This window comes from Microtus oregoni, unplaced genomic scaffold, assembly GCF_018167655.1.
Source record: "Microtus oregoni isolate MIOR12 unplaced genomic scaffold, Mior012 000027F_ref0000203, whole genome shotgun sequence".
NCBI classification, from domain to species: Eukaryota; Metazoa; Chordata; class Mammalia; order Rodentia; family Cricetidae; genus Microtus; species Microtus oregoni.
The window spans coordinates 32,093,444-32,112,500 of NW_024543086.1; the positions used below are offsets into that span (position 1 = coordinate 32,093,444).

General features: G+C 45.9%; 1 protein-coding gene across 2 annotated transcripts in view; it reads right to left on the reverse strand.

The window, feature by feature from the left end:
* Positions 1 to 19,057, reverse strand: part of Myh11 (myosin heavy chain 11) — a 97,036-nt gene that overhangs the window by 68,198 nt on the left and 9,781 nt on the right. For both annotated transcript variants that reach the window (XM_041675919.1, XM_041675920.1), the window contains exons 2-3: positions 15,898 to 16,258; positions 8,113 to 8,269 (exon numbers count right to left, since the gene is read on the reverse strand). In XM_041675919.1, the coding sequence (XP_041531853.1) occupies positions 8,113 to 8,269; positions 15,898 to 16,242 (502 nt within the window). In that variant the 5' untranslated portion in view covers positions 16,243 to 16,258. The remainder of the gene's footprint in view (positions 1 to 8,112; positions 8,270 to 15,897; positions 16,259 to 19,057) is intronic.

The window sequence follows — 19,057 nt, forward strand, 5'->3', positions numbered from 1 at the left end:
TGGAGCCAGACATGGCCATGTATGTCTGCGATTCTAGCCCTTGAGAGGCTGGGGCAGGGAGATTTTACATTCCAGGTCATTCTGGGCTACGTAGTGTGACTCTGTCATGAATGCATGCAAGAGCTAGTAAATGAATGAAACTAGTAACCCAGAGAAGTATTAGTGGACAGCAGTGACTCTGAACCAGGAGGTCAGAGTGCATGGCCATGGCCAGCCCCTTCTAATCAGGTGTCATAGCTGGAGCCTCTGTGTCTCCCTACAAATCTCCACCTTAAGGTGAGATGGGGCCCTTGGGAGGTCACTGATGGGACTGTTATCTTTATAAAATAAAAAAGCTCAATGAAATTTATTTCCCCTTGGACACAGCAGCAGGGATGCCATCTTTGAACAGAAAATAGGCCTGCACCAGACTGAATGGGAAATGAGCCCTCGCCGGAATATGAGCTTATGTGTGCCTTCATCTGGGCTTCCAGCTTCCAGAACTGCAGGAAGTAAATTTCTTTTGCTCATAATGGCATTTTGTTATAGTATTCTGGACAGATTAAATCTAAAACCCCAAATTGGTATCCAAGGAGGCTGAGGCAGAGTCTGATTGCCGAGAGAGTCTTATAGCTAGAGTGTGTCTCAAAACTAAAAATAGACCTGGAGAGATGGCTCCATAGTTAAGGGCACTGGCTGCTCTAGTAGAGGACCTGTTCAATTCCCAGGACCCACATGGTGGTTTCTGGTACCTTCTTCTGGATTTAGTGAACACCAGGCATATGGTAGATGGACATATACTCAGGCAAAACACCCATACACATTTTTTAAAATTTTTACAAATAACAACCAAGACTATGACCTATGCCTGTCCCTTTGCCTAATTGCCCAGTTTCTTCTTTGGCACATCACCTATTACATGGCCTTCAAAAGAAAAGTCGCCAGGTTTCACTCTCAGCTCTAAGGCAAGTCTTTTGTTATGTGAAGCCCCCTAAAATTATCAAATGCAGAGGCTGTTACCAGCTCTCCAGGCCCAGGTTTGGTAGCGTCTGTTCTTTTCTCCTCTCATCCACAGACCAGCCTGTGGGGATTAGGTAGGCATGAGCCAGTTCCCCTAAGGCATACCAACCATAGAACAGAGAGACCTGCTTCCCACCTACTGTCCAGACTTAGTCTTGGAGAGGGCTAAGCTGAGAGCCCCATCTGTTTTATTTTCAGTCTTTGACAGGGTCCTCTTGGTGCTGGTGAAGTGAGAACAGGGTACTTGTGATGACACAAGCCAGCTCCACACCTCCTCCTCAGGTTAGAGTCAAATCTTATCTGCCTTTCACACCCCCTCTACTTCAGCCCGGGACCCTTGGTGACCACCCACAGGGTCCTGTCAGAAGGCTTAGTGTACCCTTCTCACACTTCGCCTGTAATTTGCTGAGTCCAACTCTGGGCTCCCAAGTGTTCAACCTTCAACACTGAGATAAGAAACAAGACCCACAGGGACAAAAGGCCTTTTCTGAGCTGGGGCCAAGCACAGCTCAGTTCCACTGTTGGATCAGGCAAGCTCTAGAGTTCCTAGGAATCACAGGCACCAGGCTCAACAGTCTGACACTATCTGTTCTTTGGAAAGTTCTTCACTTCTCCGAATCTTAAGCCCCATCTCTAAAAGGGGGTTGACAATAGTGCCTGCCCCTTGCATGTATGATCAGGGGACACTTGTGCAAGCACACACACGCACATATATACACTCACGCACATGCACACACACACACACACACGAGGTAAAATTTCCTGTTTCCTCAAGACCAACAAGGTACATGTCCCTTTAAATTTTAATTTTGTTTTTATTTAGCATAAAATTATGGTATATGCACCATAAAATTTCAGGACTGAATTTTAAAGATAAGTGAGTCCTATATGCCCCAGGTTTCTGATAAAAGATTGAGAACACACCTTGCATATAAAAAGCAGGAAGCAACCATCCCCATGGAGCTGGGATGTGGCTCAATTACAGAGTACTGGGCTAGCATGCATAAGATCCGGGTTCAAAGCCCAGCAATGGAAGGGGAAAAAGCCCACAGCAACAAAAAATGTTAGAATTCAGGCCAGACAGCTGCCTAGGCCACAACACAGCCTTCCTGTATGACTGTCTGGCTACCAGAATTCAGATGCCTGGATTTTTCATTCTGGAGATGAGTTTGCAATGCCAAGACATACCAAAGGACATGGTAGCTAGCTTCCTTACTCAATTCCCTGCTCAAACTGTAAAATCTCCCCCTTCACCTTCTCCAGAGACCTATAAGAAGGTACACCTCAGAACCCCTGCCATGCTACCATCTCTAGTGGTGAGGGTTAAGTTTCCTCAGAGCCCTTGTCATGCTGCTGTCTGTCTGTTTGTCCATGTGCTAATATATCTTTAAGTAAACTTCTTACATCCAACAATCCATTAAACATGCCTTTAATCCCAGCACGAGGGAGAAGAGGCAGGTGGATCTCTGTGGTTTGAGGTCAGCCTGGTCTGAGTTTTTTCTGGGGTTTAGGGAGGTTCATGAAGCACGTTTTCTTTGGCTAATAGAATAAATAAAAATTAACTGGTAGAGGAGACTTGGGTATTGATGGAGGAAAACCTTGTTACAGTACTTTGTAGTTTTAAAAAGTCTTTCAAATGGGGTCTGAAAAATTGCTCATCAGTTGTGAACTTGCTGCTCTTGCTGAGGACCCAAGCTCAGTTCCTATCACCATGTCCCACAGCTCCCAACCACTTCTAACTCCAGCCCCAGGGGATCTGATGCTCTCTTCTGGCCTCCATGGAAACCTGTCCTCATGTGCACAAACCACCAAATAAACACCTAAATTAAAATTTTAAATGATAAGTCTTTAAGGTGCTGGTCCTGGTGACACAGGCCTGTAATCTCAATTACTTAGAAGGCTAAGGCAGGAAGATTATAACTTCAGGGCCTGTCTAGGATACAGAGTGGTTTTTTTATTTTAAGATTTATTCATTTATTATGTACACAACATTCTGCCTCGATGTATGCCCACACACCAGAAGAGGGCGCCAGATCTCAGTGCAGATGGTTGTGAGCCACCATGTGGTTGCTGGGAATTGAACTCAGGACCTCTAGAAGAGAAGTCAGTGCTCTTAACCTCTGAGCCATCTCTCCAGCCCGGATACAGAGTGTTTAAGGCCAGTCGGGCAACTTGGAGAGGCTCTATCTCAAAGGAAAAGTGAGAAGAGGGCTGGGGGTGTAGCTCGGGGCTAAGAGTACTGGCCCCACATAGCCGAGGCCCTGGGTTTGATACTCAGCACCACACCCCCAAAACAAAATAATTCTTTGGGAAAAAATCCCCACCACTGTAGAACCACATAGCTTGATGACTCTGCACACGGGAATCCCATTGTTCCCTCCTGATTACGCCAAGACCAGGAAGGCCAAAGATTTACTAACTGGGCACACCTGACCCCGAGGATAAAATGTCTACAATCCTGATCTAGAGCCTGAGGCCATTAATGGCAAGATTCAGTTAACAAGTATAGAGAGATCAAAATGATACAGTATAAAAGACCAGGACCTTCCATTTCGGGAGCATATGAGGGGAGCAGGCCCATATAGTAAGACCAAGACACAAAGGGATGCAATTAGGACACAGCTCACTGCTGGTTATGCTATGTGGCACAAACCCTGCATCACACCCCTTGAGGAATGAAAATTACTCTTAAATGTAGTGAAGTGAGCAGGCATGGTGGCACGGGCCTTTAATCCTAGCACTCTGAAGGCAGAGATAGGTGGATCTTCATGAGTTTGAGGCCAGATCAGCCAGGGCTACACACCAGAGAAACCCTGTCTCAACACCCCCACCTCCAAAAAAAATTTAGTGGAGTGTGTGGTCCCCAAGGAAGTCCTTTTCCCAAGGTCAGGCATTTGGATAAGGACCTCAGTTCCCTCAGGGGCTTAAGGAAAGTTCCTGATTCAAAAAGCCGTGAGACCATTGAACTGTAGCTTATCATGTGATGCATAAACTGCCAAGGCTAAGCCACTCAATTAGTTGAGTTACTTTCAACCAAAATCATGTTCACCAAAGAGGTTTTTGAGCTGCTTTCCAAATACACTTTCATCCAAGGGACCACAAACTCGATAATACAACACAGACTGAATTCTAACTCCAAGACCTAGTGGGGATTTTCCCACTTTGGATAGCGCCATCCTTTGCAGGGCTCCCCCTGCTGGTCCTTGGGGGAATGGCAGGCTCATGTCTGGACGTGAAGTTCCTATTAAAGCTGAGGTTTGGCAAACTGTTGATAGCCTGGGGTGCTTCCACCTGGTAGCTCCATCTTCTAGGCACACTTGGATTCCTGCCCTGAAGTGCTGCCAACAGAGCTCTTCTCAATCCTCAGTTCAGACCTGTGTCCCTTTGAGTTGACAGTCCCTGTGGAAGGACTGACTGTGCCTGTTCCATGAGGCCCTACCTGGTTGCTGCACCTGCTTGTGTTAACTGTGGTCTCTAGCTATTAGCCTGCACAAGTGTTCTCCATATTGTCCTCCTGTCCATGAATCACTCCCAGTACTATTCATATGAAAGGCTTAGGACAGTGTGTTCAGATTTGAGAATATTTGCAAATTCATAATGGGGTAGCATGAACCTGGAGGCCAAGTTTCACATGTCTTCTAGATACTATCTGAATTTTTAAATATTTTATTTCTTAGTAAGTCAGGACCGTGAGGGGTTGGTCCACCCACTGAGACAGTGTGCCTGATCTAATGGGAGCTCACCAAAGCCAGCTGGACTGGGACTGAACGAGCATGTGATCAAACCAGATTCTCTGAATGTGGCTGACAATGGGGGCTGACTGAGAAGCCAATGATAATGGCACTGGATTTGTCTCTACTGCATGTACTGGCTTTTTGGGATCCTAGTCTGTTTGGATGCACACCTTCCTAAGCCTGGATGGAGGGGGAGGGCCTTGAACTTCCCACAGGGCTGGGTACCCTGCCCTCTCTTAGGACTGGAGGGGTGGGGGAGGGTGAGTGGAGGATCAGAAGGGAAATGGGAGGAGGGGAGGAAGTGGAAATTTTGAATGGTATTATTTATAAAGCAATAAAAAAAGAAAACCTAAATACTAAAAAAAAAATTTATTTCTTTAATTGTGTATGTGGTGGGGGGAGTCAGTGTCCACATGAATGTAGGTGCCCATGGAGACCAGAAGGATTGTTGAATCCCTTGGAGCTAGAGTTACAAGACTTTGTGAGCTGCCTGACCTAGGTGCTGGGAACCAAACTCAAGTTCTCTGTGTTAGGAATTTTCCTAATGTGAGCTCTCTGCCTACGCAAAAATCCCAATGAAGCCAAATCACAACAAGCCAAATTAAAAAATATCCAGGTTTAATGGGATTCCTGCGCTCTCAGGTGGCCCTGAGGGTGACCATGGTGTGTGTGTGTCTGTGAGTGTGTGTGTGTGTGTGTGTGTGTGTGTGTATATATACACACACGACCACGTGATTCTCCTTTGAGACCTATCTTAAAGCTATCTTAAATACCCTGTGGGAGTGGTCTGGCATGCTGGGGGCTGGGACTATGCTCCCAATTTAACATTCTGGAAGAGCAGGAAGTGTTCCTAATAACTGCTGAGTCATCTCTCCGGTTCTCAAAGCTCATTTCACGTGATGTTTGTTTGTAGTCAGGATCTCTCTTGGATGTCCTGCAGCTCTTCATGTTTATCAGACTAGCCTGGAAGTCACAGAACTCTGCCTGCCTCTGCCTCCCCAGAGCTGTAATGGTGATCCCACACACACCTGACCCATGCAATATTTCAGATAACTTTGCTCATTAACAAAGTTTCACAGCCTAGAATTTGCAATGAAATTATCCCAGATCAGGCTGGAGAGATGGCTCAGTGGTTAAAAGTATTGCCTGCCCTTCCAAAGGTCCTGAGTTCAATTCCCAGCAACTACATGGTAGCTCACAACCATCTGTAGTGAGGTCTGGTGCCCTGGAGATACACACAGACAGAATATTGTATACATAATAAATAAATAAATATTTTTTAAAAAAAGAAATTATCCCAGATCTTGGAGCATTTTAGATCGTGGATTTCAGAACTGGGGATGTTTGATCTGTGCTGCCTTATGTTTAGAAAGGATTTTGTTGATCAAGCACCAGACTTGCTTTGATGTAGGATGTAATAGTTCATTTAATTCTCACGTCAGCCCTAGGAGCTGAGTCACAGACAGGATCTCATTTTGTAGCCCTGGCTGGCCAGAGACTCGCTTGTGTAACCTAAGACAGTCTCAAACTTGGAATCATCCTCTTCCATCTCCTGACCCATCACGGTCAGAACCTTCTTATGGATCCCTTTTTACAGAGAAGAAACAGGGGTACAGGACATTCACCATCTTGTTTAAGGTCACATAGCACCCCCTTGTTAGGCACATGCTAGTAGAGGCAGTTCTGCCCTGGAATGCATGCTGTAATTGACATGTTGTTCTGCCTTTTCAGAGGAGGTGGGGGTGGGGGGAGTTCCTCCTGAAAATGCTAATAAAAGTCATTCACAGGAGGTCAAGGCTGTACCGATGGTGACAGAAAGTAAAATAGCAGGGTGTAAACGCTAATTAGAATTAGCAGGGGTGTACACGCTGATTAGAATTAGCAGGGGGTACTCTGAAGAGGTGTTGGCACGGGAAAGGCATGAGGAAATTTTCTAGAATACTTTATTCACATCTTTACCTGGATGGTAATTATTTTGCTGTGGTAAGGTATAAAAATTAACTTCACTGGGACTCTTCAATTAACACTTCCCCATTCTTCTGTTGCAAATCTACCACTTTGTCCCAGTAGAAATGTAGGAGCCAGCCATGATAAGCTAAATATGAACAGATCACCCAAAGGAAGTTCTTTACTATGTTCTATGTACTAAGTTCTAGCCATAGATAAGTTTAATGGAGGCCTGAGTCTCAGTAGTTTACCCTGAAGCAATACCTGGTTACAGGAAGAACCACAAACTGAGATTACCTGAGCACCACCCAAGAACAGACCATCCAAAGGAAATGCCTAACGTTCCAACCACTGTAGATAGGATCACCTGCCAGCACACACTCACCAGGACACCCCTAGACAAATGTCAGCCAACCAGGGGTCCTGAACCTCAGATATCCCTCACCCCCACCTTTACTACTATAGAAACCCAACTCTAATTGAGCTCAGGGCTCTCCATTTATTCCAATACGTTGGACACATGGAGAGACCGAGTTTGCAAACTTGCATAAAATAAAGGCTCTTTGCTTTTACATAAGGGACACGGTCTTCTTGTTGGCTTTTGGGGGACTTGGCGGATTTGGGCATAACAGAAACATTCATTCAAAAGTGTCAACTGGGTTGAGAATCCCAGACCCCAAAACCCCAAATCTGAAACTTCTTTAGTCCATACATAAAGTCACAAAGGGAAATTCCATTTGAAAAAATGTTGCTTCATGTAGAAAATTATTTAAAATAATGTCAAAAATTACCTTGAAACTATATAAAGTAGAAATGAAACATGAATGAATATTGTTTTTAGAATTGAATTCCAGTCCCACAAATTCTCATCATACATACATGAAAATATTCCTAAATCAGGGGAGTGGTAAGGTTTCAAATTGACGGCGGCTCTGGTCCAGACATTTCAGATAAAGGTGTCACAAGCTGCCACACCTGACCTTGGAGTGTGTGTACAAAGGCCTCCATTGGTAAGGCCAGCACAGCAAGCTCACAGAAGTGTCCCAGAGACTCAGCCCCTTTCACATACAAGGAAGTTGGGACTGTGGAAAAGATATCTGACTACAATCCCAGGGGAAGAGATTGGTAGGTGGCAACCCAGGTCCACAGCTTATCCACAGCCTGTCCTCAGCTTCTTCCTCTCTGGCAGCTGGCTAGGCCAGGGCCTTGGAACAGTCACAGGGATGGCAGAAGTCAGAGAGGGCAATGCCCGTATTTGCTCAAGCCCTGCATCCCCGCCCCTCCTTGCTGCAGACTGATGTTCCTTTTGTTTTTGCCCTTTTTTAGTCATGGCCCTGCCTGCCAAACTCCACATTCCTGATGGGGACTCAGGCAGGTGGGGGTGGGGACTGAGGCTGAGCCCTGAGGTGGTTCTCAGGCCTGGCAGGCTCACCTTGCAGCATGCTTCTGTAGGCTGTGTCAGCAATGGCGTAGATGTGGGGTGGCATCTCGTGCCTCTTCTTGCCCTTGTACATGTCCACGATCTTTTCTGAGTAGATGGGTAAGTGCTTGTAGGGGTTGATCACCACACAGAAGAGGCCGGAGTAGGTCTGCAAAAGAGAACCAGGCTCAGTTCTGGACTTTTGGATGGGTGGGAGAACTCCCACACCCCAGTCAGCAGCCTCATGCCATAGTTGGGGAAACTGAGGCTCCTCAGAAACTCAGCAGGAGTCTTGTGGAGAAGGAAGAAAAAAGCAAGACTGAGTTGTTTCCCAGCCACGTGTGGTTGAGTTAAACCAGTTTTAGGCTCCCAAACCCACCACTGTCCTCCATCTCACTAAGCCTCAGGAACTTAACTTGTATGTCTGTCTGCACATGCTCATGTGTGGGGTACACATGAGCAGGCATGTAGAGGCCACAAGTCAACATGGGGCCTCTTCTCCAATTCCCTCCTCTTTAGTGTTTAAGATGGGCTCTCTCACCAGTTTGATTAGGCTGGCTAACAATAAGCTCCAAGGATTCCCGCCTCTGCCCTCCTAGCATCAGGGTCAGAGGAGTGTGGTCACTACACCCAACTTTTCTCCATGGTTGCTGGGAGCTCTACTCGGGTCCTCATAAATGAATAGCAAGCACTTTACCAACAATCCAGCAATCCCCAAATTCCTTTTTTATCTATCTCATTTTTATTTTTTATTTGATTAAAATATAGACTGCTACTTACAGAGTACCAGTGGGCAATGGTAGCACATGCCTTTAATCCCAGTACTCGGGAGCAGAGGCAGGTGGCTCTCTCTGAGTTCAAGGCCAGCCTGGTCTAAAGAGTGAGTTCCAGGACAGCCAGGGCTAAACAGAGAAACCCTGTCTCAAACAATAAAACAAAACACAATGAATAATAATGACAATGTGGTTTTTAATTTTTTTAAAATATTTATTTATTAAGTATACAGTATTCTGTCTGCATGTATGCCTGCAGGCCAGAAGAGGGCACCAGATCTCATTACAGATGGTTGTGAGCCACCATGTGGTTGCTGGGAAATGAACTCAGGACCTTTGGAAGAGCAGGCAGTGCTCTTAACCTCTGAGCCATCTCTCAGCCCCCATGGTTTTTAATTTTTAACAGAAAGAGTCAGTGATAAAATAGCTAACCACAAAAGCCTGAAGAGAAGGGATAACGTGTAGGCAGTAGGACTGCCCTAATCTTATATAAAAAGGGGACAATGTGATTGATGCTATTATTTATTGAAGAAGTCTTAGAAGTAATTTAATAATTTAGGAATTTAATTTTTTTAAAGATTTATTTATTTATTTATTTATTTATTTATACAGTATCCTGCCTATAGGCCAGAAGAGGGCACCAGATCTCATTACAGATGGTTGTGAGCCACCATGTAGCCACTGGGAATTGAACTCAGGACCTCTGGAAGAGCAAGTCAGTGCTCTTAACCGCTGAGCCATCTCTCCAGCCATAATTTAGGAATTTAATAATGACAAGTGAGAGGCACATATCTCAAACCAGAGGAGCCACTGAAAACAGTAGCAATGGGTGTTAACCCGCAGTAGGGAGGATGCATCTTACTATGTATAGCATGTTCAAAGGTGAAAGGGAACAAAGGCTGGGGGTGTGGCAGTGGGTAGAGTGTTTTCCTAGAATGCTCAAAGCCCTGAGTTTTATCCCCAGCACCACATAAAGTATCTGGAATCCCGGTACTCAAAGCATCAGGAGTTCAAAGTCATCCTCAACTATAAAGCAATTTTGAGGCCAACCAGGGCTACATGAGATCCTGTCTTTAAAAAAGAAAAGGTGGTGGTTAAATGACAAGGAATAAATGTGAGAAATAACAAAAATCAAAAGCAAATTACACGTGCTGCTCTTCACAGTTGCGCGATTGGTGAGGAGAAGGGAAGGACTACTGGGGCTACAGTGGCCTCAAAGGCCCAAGTCCTTCCTGGTCAGGAGAGAGTAGAGCAGTGACAGGAGACCTGCACCGACCAAGAGGAGTGCTGGGGTGACCATGGTGATTCCGGGGTGCTGAGTCTTAAAGGATCAGGGGATTGAAGGCTCAGGGCAGAGAGGGAGGCAGCAGGCAGCACATGGGCTGTAGCTGGAACAGTCAGAGGGAGGAGGCATCTTTGGAGGTCAGCAGGGGCCAGGAGAGCCTCCAGCTTTGGCTCCCAGGTCAGGGCATTCTCTGACCTGAAAAGGCCAGCTGCAGTCACCTCTACACACCTGAGCTCCTGTTCTGTCCTCTTCAGCCCCAACCTAAGACTTGGCAGATAGCAGGTGCTAATTAAATGCTTACTAAATGACTGCCAAGGTTAAGTTGAAGCCTCCCCAAGGGTAGATGCAGCTTGCCTTTGCTGTACGTCCTAGAGAACTTGAACTGCACACAGTAGGTGTTCAAAGGACCTTCTGTGCCACGACTGTTCCTTCCTATCCCTGACATACCCAGACTCTCAAAGAGTAGTGTCAGTAATTAATCATCTTACTGAAAATCATCAGCCAGGCTCTACCCCAGAATGACGTCATTTATGTATGGGACACTACCACCATCTCCTACCCCAGTCTAAATCCCAGGCATAAATGACATCATTCTGATCGCTCCTGGGTATGCTTGAGGTAGTTTATTGTAGGTACAAGGGAGAAAACAGACAGAGGAATTTGGAAGGGTCCAGACTGAACTGGGCTATGAGAGGGTAGTGGGGAGCAAGACAGAGGAACAAGGAGCCAAGAAGCCAGGAGACCTTGAAGCAAAAAGGACGTGGAGCAAAAATGTCTCGGTCATTTGGAAAGAGCAGGCGGGGGAAGGGCAGCAAAGCTCAGGGGCTAGAGAGTTTAGGATAGGGGAGGCACGCCAGCCCCAGCCGGGATGACCCTTTAGCAGGAGATGCTGGGAGATCCTAGGGACAGTGGCTGCCTTGATATGTTAAATACACACCTTGGCTAGCCAGTTGTCCTGAGTCTGAGACCTAACAATTTCCTGCTTGCCTCTCCTTTGGAGCCCAACTACACAGCAAGCACTTAATCCACACTAGAGGCAAATGTGAGTCTGCTCAGCTGGCAAATCCTCTAGCGCAAACCAGGGTCTCATGTCCAGGACAGTCTCTCTCCTGATGCTTGCTTGAGTTCAGAGGTCCCAACATAACCTCCATTCCCGTGTCCCAGTCAGGCATCTCAAAGCTCAATGCCACCAGCAGGTCCCAGCTGGAGTAGGATCTCCTTTTTGTGACCGTATTAGGAAGCAGGCCTGGCTGCTCCTCATGCTTTATATGGTCAGCCACAGAGCACAGAGCAGAAGCTGCTCCCAAGGCCTTGGCCTCAGGAAAAGAGGGTTGGGAGTGATGGGGAAGAAGCTGAGGGACAGACATGCCAGGGGACAATCTCAGCTTTGCCTCATAACCTACTAGATGTGTGCATGGCCTAACCATGAACCTCCTCTTCCCTCCAGAGACTAATTGGAACCCTGTATTTTCTATGAGGTTCTCCGTGGCATCCGCACTTTCTGAGTAGCTATGCTGAAGACAGACACTTCATTGAGAATGTACTTCTACTGTGGCTGGAGCCAATGACATCTGGGCAGTCTGTTAGTGGGGGCAGTCTTGCTGGGCAGTGTGTTAGTAGGGGCAGTCTTGCTGGGCAGTGTGTTAGTGGGGGCAGTCTTGCTGAGCAGTGTGTTACTAGGGGCAGTCTTGCTGGGCAGTGTGTTACTAGGGGCAGTCTTGCTGGGCAGTGTGTTAGTGAGGGTAGCTTGCTGGGCAATGTGTTAGTAGGGGCAGTCTTGCTGGTATAGTTCATGGCCTCAACAGGAGATCCTACTCTGCTATGAAGAGGACACACACAGATATAAGGATACGCAGAATGTGGCCTGCGCTGCCACTTTGAGGGAACAGAGCGTGGTCTGCATTTATCTAAAATGTATAAAATAGTGTCCAGGACTTGTTAAACAACAACAACAAAACAACCAGGAATTAAAAATAGTGGGATCACACCTATAATATAATCCCAGAGCTGGGAAAACTGAGATGGTGAGATGGAAGGATATCAAATTTGAGGCTAGCCTGAGCTAAGTAGTGAGATCCTGTCTCCAAGCAAATGGTGGGCCAGTTTCTCTGAGGGTGGGGGTGAAGAATAAGAAACTGGAATGAAACAGAAGGCTCTCTGTTCCCTCCCACAGCTGTTTTTACTAGCTGTGGCCCTCAGCTATCAGTAGGCCTAGATCTGACTAGACAGGTACTGACGGAGGTAGAAGACCACAGTGTAGCCAGGCAAAAGGAGCAAGATGCAGAAGGCTCAGGGAGTGGGACTGTTGTTAGACTCTCCATCTGCACAGATGACCCGGTCAATCACATTTGTCCCCAAGATAAAGGATTGGGAGTTAAAAGTGGGAAAGGACTCTTGCTTTTGGAAACATATGCCTTTCTTTTGGGGGTGTATGCAACATATGTGTATGAGTGCATGTGTACACATATGTGCATGTATGTAGGGCTAGAGATCAACATATGTGTATGAGTGCATGTGTACACGTATGTGCATGTATGTAGGGACTAGAGATCAACATTGAACCTGCGACTCACTGGCTGGAACCCAGTGAGGTCCTGGGATCCACCTGTCTCTACCCACCCAGTGCTAGGGTTGTAGAGGTACACCACCATACCTAGCTTCTTATGTGGGCACTGAGGATCCGAACTCAAGTTCTCATGCTTGCATGGCAAGCACTTTTCCCACTAAGCTACCTGCCCAGCCTCAACATACACATTTTCAATAAAGTTTTGAGGGGATAGCCTTGTAGCATCTTTAAAGCCATAAAGTTGTAAGAATTAATTCATGAGGCTCCCCAAGAGGTGGCCTGCAGTTGTCATCTTTCTTTCTATGCTCTGGGGCACTATGGAGTGACTTCTTCCAGCGTTCCTACTCAGGAAAGTCCCTGGCACATGATAGGCCCACAGAGAGCTCCCTCCTCTCCTGTAGCCCCCTCCCGTGTATCCCCCAGCACCATGTCTGGAACAGAGCTGACTATATCCTCTGTGAGAAATTACAGAGAGGTCTCGGCCAGTGACAATGTACAGAAGAGCCAGGGTGCCTGAGCTAGATCAGTAGGCAGAGCTAGTTAGCAGGTAGGCTCCACACCCTGCAGGAGTCGTGCAAGGAACCCATCTCAGAAGAGGCAGGCCAGCCCTCAGAACCTTCTAGATGCCTTCTGAAAGGCCCCTTGTTTAGGACGAATCCAGTACAAGAACTCTATCATTAAGGAAAGAAAATCAGACAGCCTCCTGAGCACACCCTGTCAGCAGGAGTCCGGTCACTCCTGGCTCTCAGACCCATGCTGTTTTTATCTTATCCTGGGCAGAAGTTTCTGTGAAGTGGTTCATTGGAGCAGAATCATACTGGGCAGCAGTATCATTCTTTGGCCAAGAGGATTGAATCTAATCCTCCCAGAGAAGCGTGACAGGGTTCTGAAGCATCCAGTCAGTTTTAATCTGTTTCTCTCGGGAATTTCCCAAGGCCTGTTGCCTCCCGATTTCCACCATGTCATAAGATTGTGAGGTGAAGGGAACATGCAGGCCCATCTCTGTCCCCACATAGTGGTGACACATCTTGAGGGAAGTCTAGAATCCTAGAGCCCAATACTCTATTCAGCAAGTACTCCTAATTTAGAAAAAAAAAAATGTAGGGTATTTATTTTACAGTCCATAGGGAGCTTTTTGTCATTTCAAGAGGCAAACAGTAATAGGTATGTCTAACTTGCAGTCCATGGGCCGTGTGAGTCCCAGAATAGATATGAACTTGGCCCAACATATCTGTAGGCAACAATATTTTGCCACATTGTGAAAGGTTGGATGCCTTGAGAGGGTGAAATGAGATGTTGAGGTCATGGGAGTACCCTTTTTCAGAGGATGTGAAAGGGACCCAACAAGTGACCAATGAGAGCCAGTTACAGCAGACACAAGTGACCAATGAGAGCCAGTTACAGCAGACACAAATGACCAATGAGAGCCAGTTACAGCAGACACAAATGACCAATGAGAGCCAGTTACAGCAGACACAAATGACCAATGAGAGCCAGTTACAGCAGACACAAATGACCAATGAGAGCCAGTTACAGCAGACACAACAGCAAGAACAAGACTTCCGGCATCCGCCATCAAGTATTCGTGACCTCTTCCTAGAAAGAGCCTCAGTATAGACTTCCGGCATCCGCCATCAAGTATTCGTGACCTCTTCCTAGAAAGAGCCTCAGTATAGACTCCCATGATCCCTCACCATCCGGAGAAGAAAAGAACATTTCGCAAAGGATTTGCCAGCACCTTCAGAGATGAAGGTGAACAAAAGAGTCTTTGATTGCCAGGCAGTAACTATGGGAACATCTGTGTCCTTTGTGTACTGAGGATCTGGTCCAGTCCACAAGGTACCTGGGTACCTCCATTAGGTAGTGAAGGCTAGAACGTGATAGTGAGGATATTTTAGAATTATGCCATCTGGTAGAACAGCTGTTAAACTCATGACCTGTGGCCAAGATATAGCAGAAAAAAATGATCTCATAAATATTCATGTTTGAAATGAATCCCATCACTTGGGAGGCAGAGGTAGGTGGATCTCTTGAGTTTGAGGCCAGCCTAGTCTACTGGACAAGTTCCAGGACAGCCTGGGATACAAAAAAAAAACAAAAAAAACAACAACAACAAAAAAAAACCTGTCTCAAAAAAAAAAATCAATGAGCCAATAAATAAATAAATAAATAAATTAACTCGCATTTCAATATAGTTAAGAGGTAGGTACCCAGAGGCAGCCATGTTGGAGAGTGTGACTACAAGAGTCCTAAGTCCCATCTGACACGGAGGCCTCCGAAAACCTGTTTAGATCCTCATGTGCCCCACCTAGTTCTCAGGGCAGGGAGGCACCAGTCTTCCTAAGGAGTTTTTCCTAATTCCAAGATGGAAAAAGGGTCAGGAACGACACCCTCACCACCCGTGGTATGCTGCCATGTGCCTTAGCACTCTGAGCGTGTGACCACGTGGACTCTTGGGGAAGGTGATAGTTCCCATGTTAAAGACAGGAAAACGAGGCTTCCAGAACACAACAGTCTGCTCTTTACCTTGAACCAGGTCTGAGGGACCCCACTTTGTAGTGTGAACCCTGCTTGTAGTCAAATATGTAGAATTTTGACCTACATCGTAAGAACAACGTTTGTGTTTATGTGGTGCACATGTGTGTATATGTTCATGCAGAGGTTAATGATGGGTGGCTTTTTTTTTTAAGATTTATTTATTTAGTTCACACACACCAGAAGAGGGCACCAGATCTCATCATAGATGGTTGTGAGCCACCATGTGGTTGCTGGGAATTGAACTCAGGTCCTCTGGAAGAGCAGCAGCTAGTGTTCTTAACCTCTGAGCCATCTCTCCAGCCCTTTTGCCTTATTTTTCCACTAAATGACCTTATCAATTCAGCTAGCCTGACTGCCTGGCAACCCTAGTGTCTGTACCTCCCAGCACTGGGGTTACAGGCAAGTGCTGTCAAGCCCAGCTTCATGGGTGCTGGGGATCCAAACTCAGATCCTCATACACACATAACAAATACTGTTTTTGGAGACAGGGCCTCACTATAATAGCCCAGGCTGGCCTTGAACTCCCAATCTTCCACATCAACCTCCCAGATGCTATGATTACAGATGTGCACTACATCCAGCTCTCACAAACACATTTCTAACTCCCTTCCTTCCCCAAACCCCGAGATACTCACGTAGATTAGGCCCGAGAAGTATCGCTCCCTCAAGTTGTGCAGCACAGAGGCCTCATTGAGGCATGTCAGCTCTGCCATGTCTTCCACCTTGGAGAACTTGGGTGGATTCATTTTTTGGATGTCATCTTTGCCCACTGTGATCTTCTTTCCATTTTCCACCAGCTCCACGATCACCTCGTCACCCTTCTCCTCCTTGACGCTGGCTGCCTCAAAGCCCTGCTTCTCTGAAGGGACCCATACCAGCTTCTTGGCCACCCAGTCGGCCTGGGCCATTGGGCTGTTAATGAAGTTTTTGTCCACAAAGAGGAACTTCTCATCGTCGCTGAGTTGTCCTTTCTGTGCCATGGTGGCTGATGGTCCCCTGTCGAGTGGAGAGATGGGGTCAGAGTAAAGCCTAGAGACAAGCAGGCCCTCACCCCACCCATCTAGGGATGAAGGGTGTGGAAATATCTCACAAAATATTAAGAATCCTCCCTGTAGTATTGGTTATGTTATTAAAGAGGTTGATAAGCCCAAGGCCCTCCAGTGAAGGAATGACCTGAGAATCTAAAGTGTCCACCTGTGTGGGACTAGACATGTAAACCAGGGCATTTTTCCACAGTGAACTACTTCTTCGTGCTTAAGAAGTTTGTATGACCACTTCCTAAATAGAACCCTAGCAGCACAGACACTGAGAGAAACAATTAATAAATGGGACCTCCTGAAACTGAAAAGCTTCTGTAAAGCAAAGGATACAGTCAACAAGACAAAATGACAGCCTACAGAATGGGAAAAGATCTTCACTAACCCCACATCAGACAGAGGGCTGATCTCGAAAATATACAAAGGACTCAAGAAATTGGAAACCAGAAGATCACATAATCCAATAAAAAAAAAGGGGGGAGTACAGACCTAAACAGAGGACTCTCAACAGAGGAATCTAAAATGGCTGAAAGACACTTAAGGAAATGCTCACCATCCTTAGTCATCAGAGAAATGCAAATCAAAACAGCTCTGAGATTCCATCTTATACCTGTAAGAATGGCCAAGATCAAAAACACTGATGACAACTTATGCTGGAGAGGTTGTGGGGTAAAGGGGACACTCTTGCATTGCTGGTAGGAGTGCAAACTGGTACAGCCCCTTTGGATATCAGTGTGGCAATTTCTCAGAAAATAGGAAACAAGCTTCCTCAAGACCCAGCAATACCACTTTTGGGTATATATCCAAAGGATGCTCAATCATACCACAAGGACATGTGCTCAACTATGTTTATAACAGCTTTGTTTGTCATAGCCAGAACCTGGAAACAACTTAAATGCCCCTCAACCAAAGAATGGATAAGGAAAATGTGGTACATTTATACAATGGAGTACTACACAGCAGAAAAAATAATGACATCTTGAATTTTGCAGGAAAATGGATGGAGCTAGAAAACATTATTTTGAGTGAGGTAACCCAGACACAGAAAGACAAATATCATATGTACTCACTCATAAGTGGCTTTTAGACATAAAGCGAAGAAAACCAACCCACAAATCACAATCCCAGAGAACCTAGACAACAATGAGGACCCTAAGAGAGACATACATGGATCTAATCTACATGGGAAGTAGAAAAAGACAAGACCTCCTGAGTAAATTGGGAGCATGAAGACCATGGGAGAGGGTAGAAGGGGAGGGGAGAGGAAGGGAGAGGAGCAGAGAAAAATGTATAGCTCAATAAAATCAATAAGAAAAAAATTTAAAAAGAAAAAAAAGAAGTTTGAAAGTGCTGGCATGGGAAGATACATAAACTTTCTTTTTGTTTCGTTTTGCTTTTTTTGAGGTAGGGTTTGTGTAGCCCTGACTGTCCTGGAACTGACTCTGTACACCAGGCTGGCTTCAAACTCAGAGATCTGCCTGCTTCTGTCTCACAAGTGCTGGGATAAAATATGCGCACCACTACCACCTTGCTAGCAGGTAACTAAATCTTAACTGCCTGCTACAAAATAAAAGGCAGGTCCTCTGATAATTAAACACAGAACTACCATATGATCCAGGAATTTCATTTGTAAGATAAATGAACGTATCAATGCATCTAAGAATGTGGTCCTAAATGCTCCTAGCAGGTTTATAATAGCCCCATAGTAGGAACATCACAATGCCGAAGAACAGACGGAAGATAAATAAAACGTGGCAGCTTTATACAGTGGAATAGGCCATAAAAAGGAACAGAATGCCGCACCTGCTACAGTGTGGCTAAATTTGAAGACAATGCTAAAAGAAAGAACACATTTATCAGAAACGTCCAGAATAGGCAAATCCATGAAAACAAAGTCATCCTCAGCTACTTGGGAAGTTCAAAGCCATCCTTGGCTACATGAGATCTTTTTGCTGTTGTTCGGTGGTTTTAGGTTTTTTGGGGTTTTTTTTGGATTTTTCGAGACAGGGTTTCTCTGTAGCTTTTGGTTCCTGTCCTGGAACTAGCTCTTGTAGACCAGGCTGGCCTCGAACTCACAGAGATCTGCCTGCCTCTGCCTCCCGAGTGCTGGGATTAAAGGCGTGAGCCACCACCGCCTGGCTTTGTTTTGTTTTTTAAATAAAAAAGTAATAAAACTTTTGCCGGGCGATGGTGGCGCATGCCTTTAATCCCAGCACTCGGGAGGCAGAGGCAGGCAGATCTCTGTGAGTTCGAGACCAGCCTGGTCTACAAGAGCTAGTTCCAGGACAGGCTCCAAAGCCACAGAGAAACCCTGTCTCGAAAAACCAAAAAAAAAAAAAAAAAAAAAAAAAGTAATAAAACCTTTAAGGGAGGATGGTATTGAGAGATGGTTCATGGAGTAAAAGTGATTGCCACAAAACCTGATGACCTGAGTTCACTCCTCAGGGTCCACATGGTGAAAAGAGCAAACCAGGGCTGGAGAGATGACTCAGTGATTAAGAGCTTTGCCTGCTTTTCCAAAGGTCCTGAGTTCAATTCCCAGCAACCACATGGTGGCTCACAACCATCTTACTGAGGTCTGGTGCCCTCTTCTGGCCTGCAGGCATACACGCAGACAGAATAAGAGCAAACCAACTCATGCAAGCTATCCTGGCTTCTACACATGCACCACGGCATGTGTGAGCCCATACACATATACACCCATGAAATAAATGTTCACTGTTAATTTTTAAAAAGGAGAATAAGATAAAATAAAACT